The 19,681-nt window shown below is 43.5% G+C and overlaps 1 protein-coding gene across 1 annotated transcript in view; it reads left to right on the top strand.

Annotated features, from left to right (window-relative positions):
- The window catches only part of gfral (GDNF family receptor alpha like), a 72,618-nt gene that overhangs the window by 27,469 nt on the left and 25,468 nt on the right, over nucleotides 1-19,681 (top strand). Inside the window, exons 6-7 of the mRNA XM_068028444.1 lie at nucleotides 3,446-3,779; nucleotides 9,115-9,371. Coding sequence (XP_067884545.1) covers nucleotides 3,446-3,779; nucleotides 9,115-9,371 — 591 coding nt within the window. The remainder of the gene's footprint in view (nucleotides 1-3,445; nucleotides 3,780-9,114; nucleotides 9,372-19,681) is intronic.

Genomic DNA, 19,681 nt, shown 5'->3' with positions numbered 1-19,681 from the left:
TAATTGGCAGGATGTGACTAGTGATATCCTGCAAGGATCTGTGTTGTTGTCTCAAATATTCACTGTATTTATTATCAACTTACACGATGGGATATAAAGTCACATATCAAAATTTGCTAATAACACAGAGATAGGTGACATTTCTAAGTAGTTTAGATGGAAATGTAAAATTACAGAAATATTGACAGATTAAATGATTGGGCAAAACCGTGGCAAATACATTTCAATGTAGACATATGTGAGATCATCCACTCTGGACATAAAATGATAAAATAGGGTACTTTCTAAATGGTGAAAAGCTGAAAACAGTGGAGGTCCAAAGAGACTTGGGGGTCCAGATGCATAGATCATTAAAATGTCATGGACAGGTACAGAAAACAATTGAAAAGCTAATGGAATGCTGGCCTTTATATCTAGAGCACTAGAATAGATGTGGGTAGAAGTCATGCTTCAGCTATACAAAGCCCTGGTTAGACCATACCTGGAGTACTGTGAGCAGTTCTGGGCACCACACCTTACAAAGTATGTCTTGTCCTTGGAGGGAGTGCAGCAGAGATTTACTAAAATGATACCTGGACTTCACGGGTTAAGTTATGAGGAGAGGTTTCACAAACTAGTATTGTATTCCATGGAATTTGGAAGGTTAAAAGGTGATTTGATTGAAGTTTCCAAGATCTTAAGGGGAACAAATAGAGTAGACTGAAATTATTTCTGCTGATTGTGGCATCTAGGACAAGAGGACACAGTCTAAAAATTAAAGCCAGAACTTTCAGGAATGAAATTAGAAACCACTTCTACACAAAAAGGTGGTAGAAATTTACAACACTCTTCCACAAATGACAAATCATGCTAGATCAATTGTTAGTTTTAAAACTGAGATTGATAGATTTTTTGACCCAAGGGATTAAGGGATATGGGGAAAAGACAAGCATATGGAATTAGGTCTCAGATCAGCCATGATCTCATTGAATGCTGGAACAGGCTCGAGGGGCTAAATGGTCTACACCTGTTCCTATATTCCTAAATACAATTTATTGGCAATGCAGTTGAAATCCATTCTACATTGGTTGTATGTTAGCATAAGGTAGCAGTGAAGAAAAGGGGAAACGGAGTGAAATGTAAAAGTGCGTGAAAGGATCTCAATATCGGCTGCGAGAGGAAAGTATGGGCTGGATTTTACAGCAGCCTTTGGGACCCCGATGTTGGGACCAAATAGGGGTCCTGAGCCCCCTCTTGCTGGCTCAATCTTCTAGGAGGCGACCTCCTAATTTACCACTTCTGCGTTCGCCACGGTGGACAGACCCACAATGCTGCCAGCCAATCAGAGGGCCAGCAGCTCTGGAGCCTTGGCAGCCCCACCTGGAGAGGTGATGCTGCTGAGGCAGGTTGAGGATTGTGATGGTGCCTCAACATGGAGGCACCCTTGGAGGAGGTCATGAAAATCAAAAGCGATAAGGGCCAAAGTTGGTAGAATCCTTGAGGTGGAGGGGAAACCCCTCCGGAGGAATTGTTTGGGCCACAGGTGCAGGCTTGCCTTCCCGTGGCCCCGTCGTTGGGGCATAAAGCCTCTGGCTCCCATGGCCACCTGCCCTGCTGCAGCGAGGCTGCTTCCATTGAGCTGGCGACCTCCACGCACGGTGGGTGCGACCACTCCGCCAGTGACAAAGTGCTGCCGAGGCTGCAAAAGCACCGCTAATTGGGGCCTTAACCATCTTAAATGGCTGCCTACCATCATAAAGTGGGCAGCCAATCCTGTCCCTCATCCGCCCCTGGGAAAGCTCCTCGGCAGCTGGAATACATCACGGAGCCGTCCCGATATGGCTTCCCACTATTTTCCCAGTCCCCATCTCCAAGTCTACCACCACCATAGGGCTAAAAAGATCCAGCCCCTTGTATCAATGTGATTTTCAATAAATCAGCTTTCTTAATTCTGAACATGCCACAAGCTGCACAATAGCATTAATGTTTTTAGAAGGAGTATTGATAGGATAGATAGGAAAAAACTTTTTCCCTTAGCGGAGGTATCAATAACCAGGGGGCATAGATTTAAGGTCAGGGGCAGAAGGATTAGAGGGGTGGTTGGAATCTGGAACACACTACCTGAAGGGGTGGTAGAGGCAGGAACCCTCACAACATTTAAGAAGTATTTAGATGTGCATTTGAAATGCCACAGCATACAAGGCTACGGGCCAGGTGCTTGGAAAATGGGATTAGAATAGATAGGTGCTTGATGGTCAGGGCAGATACGATGGGCTGAAGGGCCTATGTCTGTGGTGTATAACTCTATGACTCGATGAGAAGCAGCTAGTGTAGACTAATATTATTCAGTTTCTTCCAGACTTAATAGTATAATATTTCAGTATCACCCTCAATGGCAAAGCTCTGGTTAGTAACATAAAATGGGAGGAATCTGTTGCTAGGTCATGCCACCGCCACCACCCCCCCTGGACCCCACCCCCACCACCAATTTGATATGCAAGGCACACTATTTTTGAGCTCAGAAGTCCTGATAGATTTTTTATATTTGTTCATGGAATACCAGCATTGCAGGCAAGGCCAATATTTTTTGCCCATCCCTAATTGCCTTTAAGAAGATTGTGGTGAGCCACCTTCTGGACCTGCTGCAGTTATATGGTATAGGTACTCCCGCAGTGCTGTTAGGGAGGGAATCCAGGATTTTGACCCAGCAACAATGAAGGAATAGTGATATAGTTCCAAGTCAGGATGGTGTGTGGCTTGGAGGGGAACTTGCGAGTGGTGGTGTTCCCATGCTTTGGCTGCCCTTGTTTTTTAGGTGGCAAAAGTCATGGGTTTGAAAGGTGCTATTGAAGGAGCCTTGGTGTGTTGCTGCAGTGCGTCTTGTAGCTGCGCGTTGGTGGTGGAGGGAGTGAATGTTGGTGGATGAGGTGACAATCAAGCAGGCTGCTTTGTCCTGGATGGCGTCGAGTTTCCTGAGCGTTGTTGGAGCTGCACCCATCCAGGGAAGTGGCGATTATTCTACCAAACTCTTGACTTGTGCCTTGTAGATGGTGGACAGGCTTTGGGGAGTCAGGAGGTGAATTACTCACTACAGAATTCCCAGCCTCGAACCCACTTTATAGCCACAGTATTTATATGGCTGGTCCAATTAAGTTTCTGGTCAATGGAAACCAAAGGCTGTTGATGGGCAAGGGTATTAAGGATTGCAGATCCAAGGTGGGCAAATAAAGTTAAGATATTGATCAGCCATGATCTAACTAAATGGTAGACTAGGCTTGAGTGACTGAATGGCCTCCGCCGCTTTCTATGGGGATGAAATTTGTTTGTGCAGTCCTGCTTCTATATTCCTACAACATAGAGTTTTGGGTGATGTTCCAGAGTTGCAAATGTCGCTTTATCGCCTTAAGCAATGGACAGCCTTTATCATACCATGCCAGCTTTCTGACATTATTCTCTTTGCATTCAGAGCAGAAGCAGTCCATGTCCTGCTTGAAAGTAACTGAGCAATGCATTAAGGATCAAAATGTGTGCAACAGGCACCTAACTCCACAGAAGAAGGCTTGTCCTCATGCTCGTAAACATTGCAACATCAACAATTGTCACAGTGCAATTCGATCCTTTTACACAAATATCTCACCAGATCTTGCTCAGATGTTAGTGTTCTGTGGCTGCCATCCATCGGATGAGCTTTGTCTACAAGCAAAGGAAACCCTTCACAACAATTCCTGCGCCAATCGCATGGACACAAAGCCAACATGTCTACATCTGAGAGAAAAATGCTTCAGTGAAGATATATGCAGGTTAGTCCATTACGTAAAATGTCAAGTATCTGCATAGATCCTTCCTGAATAATGTCAGTCTGTTTCAAATCAACACTGATTGGGCATAGACCCAAAGCCCAAAACTACCTCTGACTGAGATATATATATGGGGGCACATATCAAAGGATTATGGAGCTAAAGTGGATAAATGGAGTTGAGTTGCAAATCAGCCACAATCTAATTGAATGGCGGAGCATGCCCGAGGGGTTGAATGGCCTAATCCTGTTCCTATAATTTGACACTAATTGTTTGCCTCATTCAGAGAAGCCATAGGTTGGCTGATGTAGGAAATGGAGCAATATCATTGTGTAGTAGGATATGCTCTACTGAGGTTCTGGCTGAGATACTGGCAAAGTGAAATTGGTGTTAGGCACTATACAGACAAGTTAAATCTCGTGATCCAGATATCCCAATTAATTGCAAGGCTATTATTCCCCTTCCAGTTCCCAGTGCTATATTGAAACCAAATTCATTTTTGCGACAGCTCTGTAAAGCAGCTTTATAACAAAAGCTACAATCTATCTGGTTTTATTTGGGAATAACACTGATCAGGGTCGACAGCTCTTTTTTTAAAGGCAGTCTAACAAAGGAACACAGTGGAAACTGCACTATTATGCCAGAAAGTGCATAAATGCCAATGGTCCACATTGACACCACCTTATTCAGCCCCCATTCATACAATTTGAAAACAGCTCATTTTGGGCTGCCCAAGTTTGCTCCATAAAGCATCCTGGCTTACCACTTCCTTACATGTACAATGCTTCAAAAATCACTGTTTTGCAGATTCCAGAGCCAAGCTCATGGTTGTCATGTACGGAACATGTATGTGACTTCTCCTTTGAGGCTTGGCTGTAGAGCATTGTTAGAACCTTAATATCAGTATTTTAGGTAACAATACTGTGGGTGAAGATGTAGGCCACAACATCAGATTGCACCTGAAAACAGGTGTGTAGGAAGCAGTGCTCGAATGGTCCATGCCAGTTCCTATCAATTCAGAAAGCACACAATATCCATACTACTTGCTCATTAGAATTAGCCCACACTATTTATTAGCTGTGTACCTCTGTAGGAAGATGTAGGTGTTCCTCCTGGTTAAGAGAGTTTTGGTGACTCCTCACTCTTTATAGGGCTGTGTACCTATAGTGAGGGAGGGGACTGATAACGGAAATCATGGACGCTACTTAAAGGCAGCTAGTACATCTTGGAGGGGAGGATCATTCTGACTGCAAAGACTGTGGAACAACTTGCTGAACAAGTGGCTGAAACAGGGAGTAAGTGGGTACAAATGTTCTCCCATACGGTTGGGAGGCCTTGATGCAGATAGTGGAGAAGAGGATCACTTTTCTCCCATGGCGCAGGTAACTCTCCAGGCATCTACTTAGACACAGTGTAAAGTGATAGCTGAGGATGTCAATGCCAGGAGCAATACAACAAGAACATGGTTGCATTGCCAGAAAGACTTCAATGATCTACCTAGAGTTGTTAAGATAAGAAAACTGTTCTCATATTTTTTGCTCACTTTGTACCACTTACAGCCTCATTAATTACAATACTTACAACACTGCTCTCCCCCATTACCCTGCACTGTCCTGCAATCACTGCAGCGCACTTCACTAAACCTCCTTCTCATGCTCACACAATCACTAATATTACACCCCTCACTGCCCACAACTCACATTTCACAAACAAACACACTGTCAGTTGTTCCATCATGACAGCCACATTCTCCAAACTCCTCACAAGACTCTCACTAACACATTTCACTCTTTTCTTATAGAATAAGGTCACAAACAACACCAGGCAACAGGCTGCCACGAGGGGAGGAAGTGCCTGTCTGCACAACCTTTCCCCCCTTGAAGACAGCAGCTTGGCCATCATGGGAAGGGGCAGAGTGATGTTCGTGGCTCCTGGCGAAGTTGGAGGAGACACTGTGCAGGGTTTCTTTATATCTGATCCTCTTTGTCTCTTCTGAATTTTTCCTTATTTCACACAGTCTGATCGACAAGCTGCAGATCCTTTCAACACCCACTTCTCTCTCTTTGCTCTTCCTCATGCAAACACTTGTCCCTTTCTTTCACTTCAGCTGCTGAAAATGTTGATGCCCTTCAGTCAGTGGAGGAAGAGGAATTCAATATTCCTGAAGATGTATGTCACTGTGTTTGATCCTTGCAAGCACCATATCAGATATTGACACCATGCAGACTTTAGAGGCTAGACTAGAAGAGGGAGCTTCATGTGGTGACTCAGTGGGCACATTTGTGCAGGAATCAGGGGCGGGCTATAGGACACTAGAGGATGAAGTCACATATTAGTACTGTTGCAAAGGACTCTGGTTCTGACTTTGAGGGCCCAGGCTACTGAAGAAAGCTTATGGATATACATCGAAAAATGTTAGGTGCAGTGGGAAGTTTGCCTGAGAACCTGCACACAACGCCGTGGAGCATATAGGAATCCAGCTCCAACTTGTCTCAAGGCTTTGTGCAGAGCATGAAGAGCATTCTGTGTAAGATGGACCAAATGATCAGCTGCATTAACACAACAGTGGGATCCACCAAGTGCACACTGTATGGAATCTCATACATCTGCCATCTTGGCTTTGGGAGCTACTTTTGGCAGGGCCTTGCTGGATGTGACAGACTCCGGTACTCTGTTTTTGTCGAGTGGTGGAGGAGCACCGATGTTGTGTCCAAGGAGAGTGGCCTTAGCTGCATGGGAGCGGAACCTGCTGTCCTCTATCGGGGCCCTAGTTAGTGCCATGCAGACAGGTCCAGACTACCCCATCCCACACTGTGATGCTGCAGTCTGCAGCCAGACCCTTGATCCAGAACTGCTCAAGGTCACCCACCACGGCCATCTAAAGTGTCTTCAATGGAAGCTCAGCAATCCTCCAGCTCCCAAACTGTAGGCACTGGGGAAATACATTGTAGAAGCAGGAGGATAGAGAAGCAAGCTGAGGGCTTACACAAAGGTGATTGTGATTTTTGTTTGTTAATGATGACCTACACGATGACAATATTTGATTGATCAATTTGTCTTCTCTTCTGGATCTATTGTTGGTGTTTATATTTGTAGTGAAATGAGGGCAAGACCCATAAGGCTGGATTGAATTAAGGCAAACAGATCATGGTTGTAAGGAGGGTGGTGATATTAATTGTGGGACTATTGGTGTATTGGGGAGAGGGAGGAATGATTTAGGTGGAGCAATTCTCCATAAGCTTGTCTCCAAGTGTTCCGGCAGGTAGAGGCACCAGTATTCGATACTTATCCACCTCCTCCTCCTTTTTCTGCTGCTTCCCCTCTTTCTGCTCCTTCCTCTCGTTCTGCTCCTCTTCCTCTCCCCTCCAGCTCCTGCACCTGCTCCTGCACTTGTTATTGTCCAGCTGGTGGTAAATGCTGGCCTCTTATGATGCCGAAATTATGGAGCGTGCAACAGATGAGGAGAATTCTGTCTACCTATTGTACTGCAAAGCTCCTCCTGAACTATCCAGGCAGTGGTTCCTTGAGCATGCTGGCTGACTGCTTGATGATGCTACTAGTGGGATCCTTGTAGACCAACTCTTCAGCAGGGTGTGGGTTCCTCAGAGGAGTTACGAGCCATGTCCGGAGAGTATAGCCCTTGTAGTTTGGCAGCCTGTTTGGAATAAAGGAGGCACAGAGGAAGGCACAGGATGGAAGAGTACAATTGCTGGCAAGACACTGGGCACATATCTGCATGATACACAGCCTAGGGTCACAAACCAGATGCACATTGAGGGATTGTAATCCCTTTTCATTGATAAAGATGCCGGGCTGGTGATGTGGAGTAGGCAAGGCAATGAGTGTGCAGTATATGCCACCTTATACACTGGAGACACCTGCCATGTCATAGAGTCGTACAGCATAGAAACAAGCCCTTCAGCCCACCGCGTCCATGCCGACCATAATGCCGATCTATACCTAATCCCACCTGCCTGCATTAATTCCATATCCCTCTATGCCTTGCTCATTCAAACTAGTGTAGCCTAGTGTGCTCATCTTGCTTCACTCGTCTGTAGGAAGATGCAGGTGTTCCTCCTGGTTAAGAGAGTTTTGGTGACTCCTCACTCTTTATAGGGCCATTGATTGTGCACTCTGAGAGGTTGCTGATGCCACCTGCTGCAACCCGAATGGAGCCTTTGACAGAAAGTTGAGGAGTGTGGTGACCTTGACAGCCACAGACAGTGTCGTCCATGTCCTGTTGGAGGAACAAGTTGTGACATAGCTCAGTGACTAGCTCCTAAAGTACAGGCTCCTCTTACATTCCTCCTCAGTGAAGTTCATGTCAGTGAAGTGCTCCCTGAATACTTGTTGTGTGTATGGCTTCCTGTGCTGTGCCCTCCTCCTCCCTCTTGTGGTAGCTGCTCCTGCCATCTGCTGTTCTCCTTGCTGAATCCCCACCTCCTTCAGCCCCGATGATAGCCTTACTAGACCACCCATGATGTGGCCAGTCAAGCACTGGGGCAGATCAAAATCACAAACTGCTCCTCCAAGGAGCGAAGGAGACTGACTCAAATATCAGCTGATAGTTGGTTCTGATGCCAACAGAGTGACCTCCATCAATATGTGGGCAGTGCACTTTCAGCTTGTAATGTGCATGCACTTCCTGTCTGTCATGTTGGCGGCCATTGTTCAGGAGCTGTGTATCAAACTTCGAGGTCCCAGAAATTGTTTTCTTTGATGGGAGTGTCCAGAACAAGAGGCATAGCCTTAACATTTGAGCTGGGCCATTTAGGAGTGAAATCAGGAAGCACTTCATCTCAAAAAGGGTATTGGAAATCTGGGACTCTCTCTCCCAAAAGACTGTGGATTGTGGGGTCAAATGAAATTTTCAAGACTGAGATTGTTAGATATTTATTCAGTAAGGTTATCGAGGATATGGAGCAAATGTGGGTAAAGTACAGTTGAGGTGCAAATCACCCTTTCTCTCATTGAATGGTGAACAGGCTTGACAGGCTGAATGGCCTCCTCCTGTTCTTAATGTTCCTCTGTTCCTAAATCAGAATACAAGTTCAAAGTTGTCATATTGAAGCTATATAGTGCTCGGTTGTGTCTGTGTCTTGAACGCTACATTCAATTCTATTCTTCGATGCACAAAAGAGTTGGCACAAGATGTTCTGAGGAAGGTCATATCATTTTCTTCTGCTTGCTATTTACCAAAGAGTTACATTGATTAAAAGGGTCCAGGACTTTTAGGGGATCAAGACAAGAAAAGTGAAAACAGAGCAGGAACATAAAAGAAATTAAATTTTTATCACAATGTTATAACATTAAAGCAATTTAACATTTATGTCTTTAGGTCAAGATATGAATTATTTCAAGCAACGTGTTGGGGCCATATGACAAGAATATGCCACCAAGAATATGATAAAGACTGCCTTTCAGGACTCAGCTGGGATGAATGGACCTGCACAGCCAATGAGGAGTGTATGGAAGCATACATCAGTACCCGTGGCACACTTCTTCAGGTGGAATGCACATGCAATGGTGTTACAAAAGATGATCAACCCCTTTGTGAACTATTCCAGCACATGCTAAACTATCAACTCTGTTTCAGTAAGTCATAATTTATTTTTACATTCCTCTCCACTGTTCCCTCCTCCCTTCCTGAAAGTGCTGGGCCTTAGGGGGAATTGCCTTCACAGGTTTCATCTTAAGAAAAGTAATGAGAAACAAGGAGTATGTTAAGTTAAAATGTGTGAGAACAACAGTATAGAGGCAAAAGAGCAGGGTAGTGTTTGTTTCCCAAATAAGAATTCTACACAATAATGCACGTAGTACAAGTAATAAAACAAGTAAGTTGTAAGTGCAAATTCAGTTTTAAGGGTATGATGTAGTGGCCATCACTGAGACCTGACCACAAGTTGGGCTTGACTGTTAGATAAATATGCCAGCTTATAAGAACTTTAGAAAGGATTTGGAAAATTAGAAAGGGTGGACGAGTCGCAATATTGGCAAAGAACACTACTACAGCATTAGAAAGAGGGGATGTCAGTAAGGATGAGCAAGCCATAGAAACTCCTTGGGCAGAATTAAGGAATTGAAGAAGATGTAAGACTTTGGAGTGGGTTGTCTATGGACCTCCTAACACAAGTGATAAAGTAGAAGGATGCATAAACACAGAGGTTTGTTGCAAAAAAAAAATTATTATTATAATGGGAGACTTTAATTTTCACATAGACTGGTAGAAGCAGAACAGCTGAGTTACAAAGGTACTAGATTTCTTGTGTGTATTTTTGACAGTTCTCTGGAAAAATATGTTCTTGAACCAACAAAAGAACAAGCTATATGTGATTTAGCAATGAGTAATGAGCCTGACTTATTCAATTATCCAATGGTAAGTGAATTTGCAGGTAACTGTGACCAAAACACCATGTATTTATGAAAGGGCAAGAACTCTAATTGCGAATGAAACAATCTTACGCAATAAGAGAACTAAGCAATTGTATAAAACTAAAAGGGTTTATATCAATGCAAAAAACCTTAGAGATCCTGCGGACTCAGGGAGAACAGCAAAGAGATATAAAGGAAGCAGTAAGAGCTGCAAAAAGGGAATATGTGAAAAATCTTTTGATGGATAGCAAGAACAACACTAAAGGGTTTTACGAGTATATTAAGAGAAAGAGGATGGTGTCATGCAGGCCCCCACCTTCCAAGAAAGAGGTACATTTTTTTGGCCACATGGACATTAAATTTCAAATTGTTGCTGGGAAGAAGAGAAGGCCTGTGACAAGGGGTTGCCAGGCCCTTGGCTGGAAAGACATTTTTTGCATATTAACAGACAGTGTTGGAACAAAGGAGCTATCCCCTGCTCCAATACAATCTACAAACAGACCTGGTCAAACCAGTTAGTCACATGACTAACCTGCTTGGCAGTCTGGGTTTTTATTCTGAATTGTACAGTTTTGAGCTCAGAGCCGGGAGAAAGCTGTTTGCTCCTGAATCGTAAAGACCTCTCCTGGCTGGCTCAGCACAGCCTCTCCTGTCTACTCCCATCCCTTTCTCATGGAACTCCAAAAACCCACTGAAGACACATGAACCCCAAGACAGAAAAGTCTCCTACAGTGAACGAGGTTTAAGAAGAATACTGGGCCCCAACGAAAAGCAAGAGCTACCTACAATCAAAGACTCTACAGTGAGCTCAAAGAACCGTAACAACAACTCTTCAGATATTGCCTCAAACCTTTCCACTTTATTTTTCTTCTACTGTTTCTGTCCCTATCTGCACGTGTGTATCGCATATGCATGCTCGTGTGGGGGCGTCGTGTATATGTAGGCGTTGACCGAATTAGAGTTTAAGTTTAATAACATTTCACCTTTCTTCTTTAAACCTAAGAAAGCTTGTTTATGCCTGTTTCTTTACCTTATAATTGGAAAGCGGTGAACAAGGATTCACCAAGGGGGAGCTAAAAACACAATGTGTTTGAAAATAAAACCCCGTTACAGTAAGACCAGGTGAAGGCTGAAAGGGAATCCGAGATCTCTTTCTCACCTGGTCGTAAGAGTGGTAAAGAGTAATGTGGGCCCCTTAAAGACAGATGCAGGTGGCATTGTAACTGAAAATCAGGAAATGACAAAGATTTACTAAATACTTACTTTGTATTTGACTTCACAGTACAAAATGAGGATAAAGTACCAGAGATAGCAGGAAAAATAAAAATAAATTGAGGGGAGCAACTTGCTAGATTTAAAATAAGTAATAAAATGGCATGGAGAAAATCATGAGACTAAAGATAGATAAATTTTCAAGACCTAATGGTTTCCACCTCAGGGAATTAAAAGAAGTAGGAGAGGAAATTGTGGATGTTCAAGCCATGATCTTCCAAAATTCACTTGATTTCCTCTCTTGAGGCTGGGCTAATTGAAAATTTCACAACTGAGATTGATTGACTATTGTTAGGCAAAGGGTTATGGAACCAAGGCGAGTGATTGGAATTCGGATACAGATTATCTATTATCTAACTGAATGGTGGAACAGGCTCGAGGGCCTGAATGACCTATTTCTATTTCTATGTTTTTTTTTCAGAGATACAGCACTGAAACAGGCCCTTCGGCCCATCAAGTCTGTGCCGACCAACCACCACCCATTTATACTAACCCTACAGTAATCCCATATTCCCTATCACCTACCTACACTAGGGGCAATTTATAACAGCGAATTTACCTATCACCTGCAAGTCTTTGGATGTGGGAGGAAACCGGAGCACCCGGGGAAAACCCACGCAGACACAGGGAGAACTTGCAAACTCCGCACAGTACCCAGAATCGAACCTGGGTCCATGGAGCTGTGAGACTGTGGTGCTAACCACTGCGCCACTGTGCCGCCCACTGTGCTCCTGTTTCCTCTGTGCCTCTGCTTCCACTGTGCTATTAGTTTCCACTGTGCTCCTGGTTCCACGGTGCCCCTGTTTCCTCTGTACTCCCTTTTCCTCTGTGCGACTGTTTCCATTGTGCTCCTGTTTCCTCTGTACCCCTGTTTGTACTGTACTCCTGTTTCCTCAGTGCCCCTCTTTGCTCTGTGCCCCTGTTTCCTCTGTGCACCTGTTTCCACTGTGTTCCTTTTCCCACTGTACTGCTGTTTCCTCTGTGCTCCGATCTCCACTAATTCTTACCTACCCTCTATTACCTCACCTAAATAGTAAATTATCTTTTGTGAACCAAGACAGTGAGCATTGCCACAGTATTTGCCCATGGAGGCACAAAGTTCATCCTGGTGCTAAGCTCCTTCAACATCTATATGTGCACACTGTCCCATAGGAAGCAGTGGATAACAGTCAAAAGTAGGAACCCAAGCTGATTATTGCCCCTCCATAGCCATGAGCATTTATTTTAGCACAGTTCTCGCACATTGGCTGCAATTAGCTAACAGAACAAGGCAGTCATTAAACTTGACATGTTCCTGGTGCATATAGTTCAATTTGATACTGCACAGTACGTATTACGGGGTAATTTTCTGACGCTTCATTACCAGTGAGGAGCCTCACATGCTGCATGGAAATATCAAAAATCTGGGTGTATTTTGCATTGATCAGGAAATTCCAGGCCACTGCCTTTGATTTTTCATCCATTAAAATTAATGGATAGAGATTTATGTGCAGCAGATCATTCAATTTCCAATATGTACTGTTGGCATTCATGACTGATTAAATGAAAAATTGCTGGGAAATTGTTGTTTGATGTATGAAAATTGTTTTTTTATTATATGGTAGGAACATAGGAAAAGGAGTAGACCATTTAGCCCCTCAAGCCTGTACTGCCATTCAATGAGATCATGGCTGATCTGTGACCTAACTCCATAGACCTGCCTTTACCCAATATCCCTTAATACCTTTGGTTAACAAAAATCCATCAATCTCAGATTTAAAATTTACAATTGACCTAGTTAATTACTGTTTGCTGAAGAGAGTTCCAAACCTCTACCACTCTTTGTGTGTAGAAGTGTTTCCCAATTTCATTCCTGAAAGATTTGGATCCAATTTTTAGACTATGCCAACTAGTCCTAGACTGCCCAACCAGCGGAAAGAGTTTCCCTCCATCGACCCTATCTGTTTCCCTTAATATTTTGAAAACTTTGATTCAATCACCCTTAACCTTCTAAATTCCAGGGAGTATGACCTAAGTTTGTGTAATCTCTCCTCGCAATTTAACCCTTGGAGTCCAGGCTTCACTCTGGTAAATCTACGCTGCACTCCCTCCAAGGTCAATATATCCTTCCTAAGCCATGGTGCCCAGAACTGCTCACAGTACTCCAGGTATGGTCTAAACAGGGCTTTGTATAGCTGAAGCATGACTTCTACTCACTTGTATTCTAGTCCACTAGATATAAAGGCCAGCATTCCATTAGCTTTTTGATTATTTTCTGTACCTGTCCATGACATTTCAATGATCTATGTACCTGGACCCCCAAATCTTTTGAAAGATTATTGTTCGGGGATCTGCAGTGTTCTCACCTACTTCCTTAAAATCCTGGGATGGAAACCATCTGCTCCTGGGGATTTGCCACTTTACTGCCATTATTTTCTTCATTACAGTTAATTTACTATGTTAATTTTGGTGAGCCCCTTTCATGATTCAATAATAGTTTCCTTGGGATGTCCAGCATGCTGACCTATTCCTGTACTGTAAATACTGATTCAAAGTAATTGTTCAACATGTTCGCCATTTCTTTAATTGCTTTGATATCACCATTATCAGTTTTCCAGGGGCCCACATTGCTCCTGACCACCTCTTTTTATAATAGTAAAATATTTTTGTTTTGATCTTGATATCCATTGCAAGTTTCTTTTCGTACTCCCTTTTTGTATCTCTTACTCTTTGCTGTTCTTTTCCATTCACCAGGACCCGTGCTATTTTTTGTATTTTTGTATACTTTTAATTTTATGTTGTCTCATACCTCTTTAGTTCTCCACAGCTGTTTATTTTGGTAAGTAGAGCTCTTGCCTCTTGTGGGTATAACCTGGTTCGGTATCGCATTCAATTCTTTATTTCAACATTTCTTCTGTTATTTTACCCATTAATAGATTTGCCCGGTTTACTGTGGACAGTCTCTTATCAACTCTAAATCTAGAATCTCAGTAGCTATTTTGCAGTTCTCCTTGTCAAACACTACATTAAACTCAATAATATTATGATCATGATCAGATAAATGTTCATGAGCCATTAGGCTGTTAGTAGGTAGTGTTGTGTGTTGTTGCAGTTGTAGCATAGCTAGAGCATTATTGAGAAAGTCTCGGAGTCTGGATGAGGTCAACTAATAACTCTTTTATTATTTACACATCACTATTTACACTCTCCTCAAGCCTCCTCAGCTAGCATCTTTCGTGCTGCTACTCCCTTCTTCCAAAGCCCATTACCATGTGACTGTTACACCATCACCCTGACAGTGGGAGGTCTCCAGCTTTAACCCTTACATATGTTTATACTACATCTCCCCTTTGTTATCTTTATCCAACATTTTCTTAAACATATATACATTCCTGACTTTATCTACTACCCTTTCTCCGCCCACCCAACAAGTCTCTGACTTTACAGACGTAGTCTGTTAGGAGGTTGCACGACTTCTCCTAATCTGGTTATAGTCTGACTGGGATGATCAGTAGTCATCCTTGTAAGTTTGGATCACTGACTTGGCTGATCTTTACCAAGGATTGTAGTATTCTGTTTGTTTTGGGTTTGTTCATCTTTATCTGGGTCTTCCAAATTAATGATTGACTATTGCTTCTAGGAAATAAGGATAATGTTTCTTCTATTTCTACATATGTTTCCATCAGATGTGTGTACCACATATGATCACTAGTCGTTTTCAACTCTGTGGATTACAGTACCTTCCCTTTCGAAGTCACATATCCATACGCTTTGGCTGTTATTCAGTTTCGGTCAGTCTCTGCACAAAACTTTTGTTGTAATTTCAAATTTGTTGCTTTCTATAAGTGTTTTCCCAGTCTCTTACACTCTCGTAGTCCTGAACATCAATTTTTTAAGCAACACAGGAAGTTGCTTTCTTATCTTCCTGCCCATTAGTAACTCTGCAGGTGATTATCCACACATCAATGGTGCAGATTGATAAATTGGAAGTGAGGTTGGAAGATTTTCATTCTTCTTCAATAAGAACTCAATGGTTCTTCCACCTCTTTCCACTTCACCATTCTACTGTGGATAACGTGATGAACTTGTGAGATGTTGAAATCCCATTCTTGTTGCAAACTGTGAAATATTCACAAACTGTGGTCCGTTGTCTGACTGTACTTCGTCAGGGATACCATGTGTCACAAAGATGTCTTGAAGATTTCTTATAACTGCTTCAGTTGTCATTGAATGTAACCTGCACACTTCTATCCACCTTGAGAAATAATCAAAGATGATGTAGGACTTTCCGTTGAACATGAATATAAATCCATTCCTAGCCGTTGCCAAGGTCTGGTAGGAAATTGAGTAGTTAACAGAGATTCATGCTGATCTGGTCTTTGTATTGCACAGATCTGAAAGTTCTGAATCAGATTTTCCATGTCTTTGGATATTCCTGGCCACCACACTGATGATTGTGCCCTTGCTCTGCACTTCGTTATTCCCATATGGCCTTGACGTAGATTTTCTAAGATATCCAATCTCAGTGAACTATGAATGACTAGTCTGTCATTATAAATTAGCAAGTCATCAATAATTGTGAAATATTTTCTATATTCGTAGAACGTTTTCATCATTTCCCATGAGGATGTTCCTATGGCCACCCTTGAGTGCAATACTGCCTTATGAGACTACATTCTTCATTTTTTGGGGGGCTTGATGTATTTCTTACAATTTCTATATGCTTGCTGTCCAATTTTGTGCAGTATATTGTGAATATGATTCTATTTCAGACAAAATTCACATCTTGTTGTGGCGGATGGTTTATTGTTGCTCTTGATAGCACATCGGCTGATGTTTGCATCTTCCCCTGGATGTATCGGGCTGCATTTTATCAGCACGCCACCACGGAGCGCGGGGGGTGGTTTGAATTCGGCGCTCTTCCGACACGGAAGCACTGCCGCAGAGCCCCCGTGATATTTTGCACGGTGGCTCATTTAAATTGGGTGGGGGAAGAACGGCCGCCCCTGATGACATAGAGGGGGTGGCTGCCACATCCCCGGCAACTGCGTCCAGCGACACCGCGATTTTTAAAGGGCTTCAAGCCCTTAGAAGAAAGTTACATTTTAAAGGTACCTCTTTGTTTCAAGAATGTAGTAATAATCCATGCACACCTGCAATCCCCTCTCCCACCCCCTCCCCAATGAATGAACATTTAATTTTATTCCCCATCCACCCAAAAAAATTAGTTCTCACTCATGATCTTTCCCCCCAAAAATTTATTCCCTTTGAACCTAAACCCTTCCCACCATCTCCACAGCCAATAAGGATTGTTTTTCCCGCTCCCCCCCCCCCCACCCTGTTAATTTGACTCCTATCCCCTCCCCACCAATGGCTCACCTTGGAACTCCATACAGTGTTCCAAAGGTGCGTGAGTTGTGGTTGGCGGCCGTAAAATCGGTGTGGGATGGCAGCCGGGACCAGGTTAGTTCATTTCAATATTTATTCAGCTCATTTTAATATTGAGATGAAGGCCCCGCTGTTTGGCAGCAGGAGAGGGCCGCACCAAGGCCTCGCCACCACCGATAATATGCGACAGGGCCTTCTCGGTGTTGTGGGTTATGGCGGGCCTCTCCCGCAAATATTTTACGGGCCTCCCCACCACGAGCCACGACATCAAGGGGCTGGTAAAATCCAGCGCATACAGTCACATAGGTATATTTCATCAATCTAAAACAAAATCTTTGGATTTGTGGAGGCATTGTTGCGATTTCCTTTTCATCCAATAAAGATACCAAAGGTTTATGGTCTGTCACGATGATGACTCTCAATCCAACAACATAGTTAGAAAAGTTTTCACATGTCCACGTGGCAGCAAATGCTTCTTTTTCAATCACTGCACACCTTGTCTCCATCTCGGACAAAGCTCTACGTGCGTAGTAAGTAGGCCTACGAGAACCCTCAGGTTGCTCCTGGTAAAGGACGGCCACAAGCCCAGTGGAGGAGGCGTCTGCCACTATTGTCGTTGGTAGTTTAGGGTTATAGTGTGCCAGGATGTCCGAGGATACAAACATTTCTTTAATCTTCCGGAATGCTTGTTCTTGGTGTGAACTCCAACATTACGCTTGATCTTTTCGGAGGAGTTGTTTTAGCGGTTCTGTTACACTAAATGAGGTAGAAATTTGGATAATTGATTCACCATTCCCAGGAATGCTTGGAGCTGCTGAACAGCTCCAAGTAGGAGTAGGGAATTCTGTAATGGGCTGTGTCTTCTGTGGATTTGACCATTATACCTTTGCCACTTACGATGTGTCCCAAGAAATGAATTGAAGTCTTGGAAAATTCGGACTTCTTGTTCAGTTAGCCCTGCATCTTGAGGTTGCTGGAGAACTGCTTAGATTCTTTGATCATGTTCTTCTGCTGTCTGCTCATATATCAGAATGTCATTCATGTGACCAGTTACTCCTTTGTGGACTTCTAAGATGTTAGACATGGACCTTTGGAAGCTCTCTGGTGCGTTTGTTATTCCAAACATTAACTGATTGAAAGAAAACCTCCCAAAAGTGTTAGAAATGTGGTTAGTAATCTAAGGGTACCTGCCAAGTCCCGCTATTGGCAACGAGTTTGGTAAACATGGTGCTCTGAGATAATTTCTCTAAGCTGTCATCCACCGTGGTCATTGGGTGAATCTCACACACTACTGCTTTGTTAAAGCCACACAAATACGTAGAGTTCTATTTTGTTTTGGGACAGGAACCATGGCCGAACACCACTCCATTGGTTGCACAACAGGAGAAATGTCCCCTATTCTTATCATCTCTTCCAACTGGTCTTGAATGTGGTTCATCAACAGATAAGGTATCTTTCGAGGTGTGAAGATATACACTGACATGGCATCTTCCTTCAGTGTGATTCTGTACTCTGTCTTGAGCCTTCCATGACCTGTGAAAAGTTTTGGGTAGTATGCTGCAAATTACTGTTTACCTGTGGTTGGCTGAGTTTGTCAATCTTCTTAATCAGATTCAGGTCTAAGCACCCTTTTCTGCTTAGGATGGGAAATTCCTGGTTTTGCATGACGTAAAGGGCTTTCATAATTTGTCTCCCTTTATATTGGAGAATTGTTTGAAGTTTACCCTTCACTTCCAGTTGAATCCCGCTTGGACCATGCAACTGTGTATTCGCCAGTTGTAGGCAATGTGTCATCAACCATGGTTCTTGGTCTGACAGAACTGTGACACTAGCACCTGTTTCCAGTTTAAAATACATCATGTGTCCATTTATGTAGATGTCTGCTATCCAAAATCCTTGATTTGGGTCATTCACTTCTCCTCGGAAATCTCATTGCTTTTCTTCTGGAAGTTGATGCACTTCATTCACCTCTCTTTGTGTGAAGGTCTTTTGTTTTATGCTTTTGAGTGAAGAGGTCTTGCTCTAGCGAGATAAGGTGATTTTCAGCACTTGCTGGTCAGTTTAACCGGTGCCACCATGTTGTGTGTTGTTGTAGTTGTAGCGTAGCTAGGACATTATTGAGAAAGCATCGGAGTCTAGATAAAGTCAACTAATAACTTACCTGGCAGGGGAGAGACCATGATCAGTGGCCTTTGATCCTGTTCCAGGTAGGTTTTGAGTAAAATGGCTATAACCAATTCCAGAGCTTCAGGCCAGGGAGTGCGTAACACCGTTCAGGTGGTGGTGAAGGAGATGCACCTGTTGACCGTACCTTCTTCATCAAGAAAATCCTCATTGATTGCTGTGGATTCCACGCTACGGACATCTTCTGCCTGCAGGACTTACCCAGCAGTGGATATTTCAACGTGACTTTCAAGAATGTTGCGGGATGCATCAAGTTCTTGAAGGTGTTCAAGGAGAAGGGAAACCAGGCGCCGCTGTCCATTCTAACAGTGGAGCCACTCTTCATGCTGCCATCACAATGTGACCGGGTGGTGACAATTCACCTTTACAACCCCCATGTTCCTGTTGTGGATATACTCACCGTCCTGGCCAGGTACGTCGAGGTGGCTGACAGCAGCACTGATGTCAAGGACCCATTTGGGATTTGGACCAGCAAGCGGCAGGTCAAGGTGACCTTGAAGGTCGTTGCCAAGAGAGCCATCATCCATCCTCCCTCCAGCTTCGCTATCGGGGGAAGTCGAGGCTTCTTGGTCTATGCAGGGCAGTCCAAAGTTTGTCGCACCTGTGGCAAATCTGGTCATATGGCAGCCAACTGCAGCACAGTAGTCTACAAGAACTGCAAGAAGGAAGGCCATCAGACCAAGGACTGTAAATAGAGTAAGTGCTGCAAC

This window comes from Heterodontus francisci, chromosome 3 (genome assembly GCF_036365525.1).
Source record: "Heterodontus francisci isolate sHetFra1 chromosome 3, sHetFra1.hap1, whole genome shotgun sequence".
Taxonomy (NCBI): Eukaryota; Metazoa; Chordata; class Chondrichthyes; order Heterodontiformes; family Heterodontidae; genus Heterodontus; species Heterodontus francisci.
Note: the sequence above shows the minus strand (reverse complement) of the source record. Positions and strands in the feature narration are given on the sequence as shown.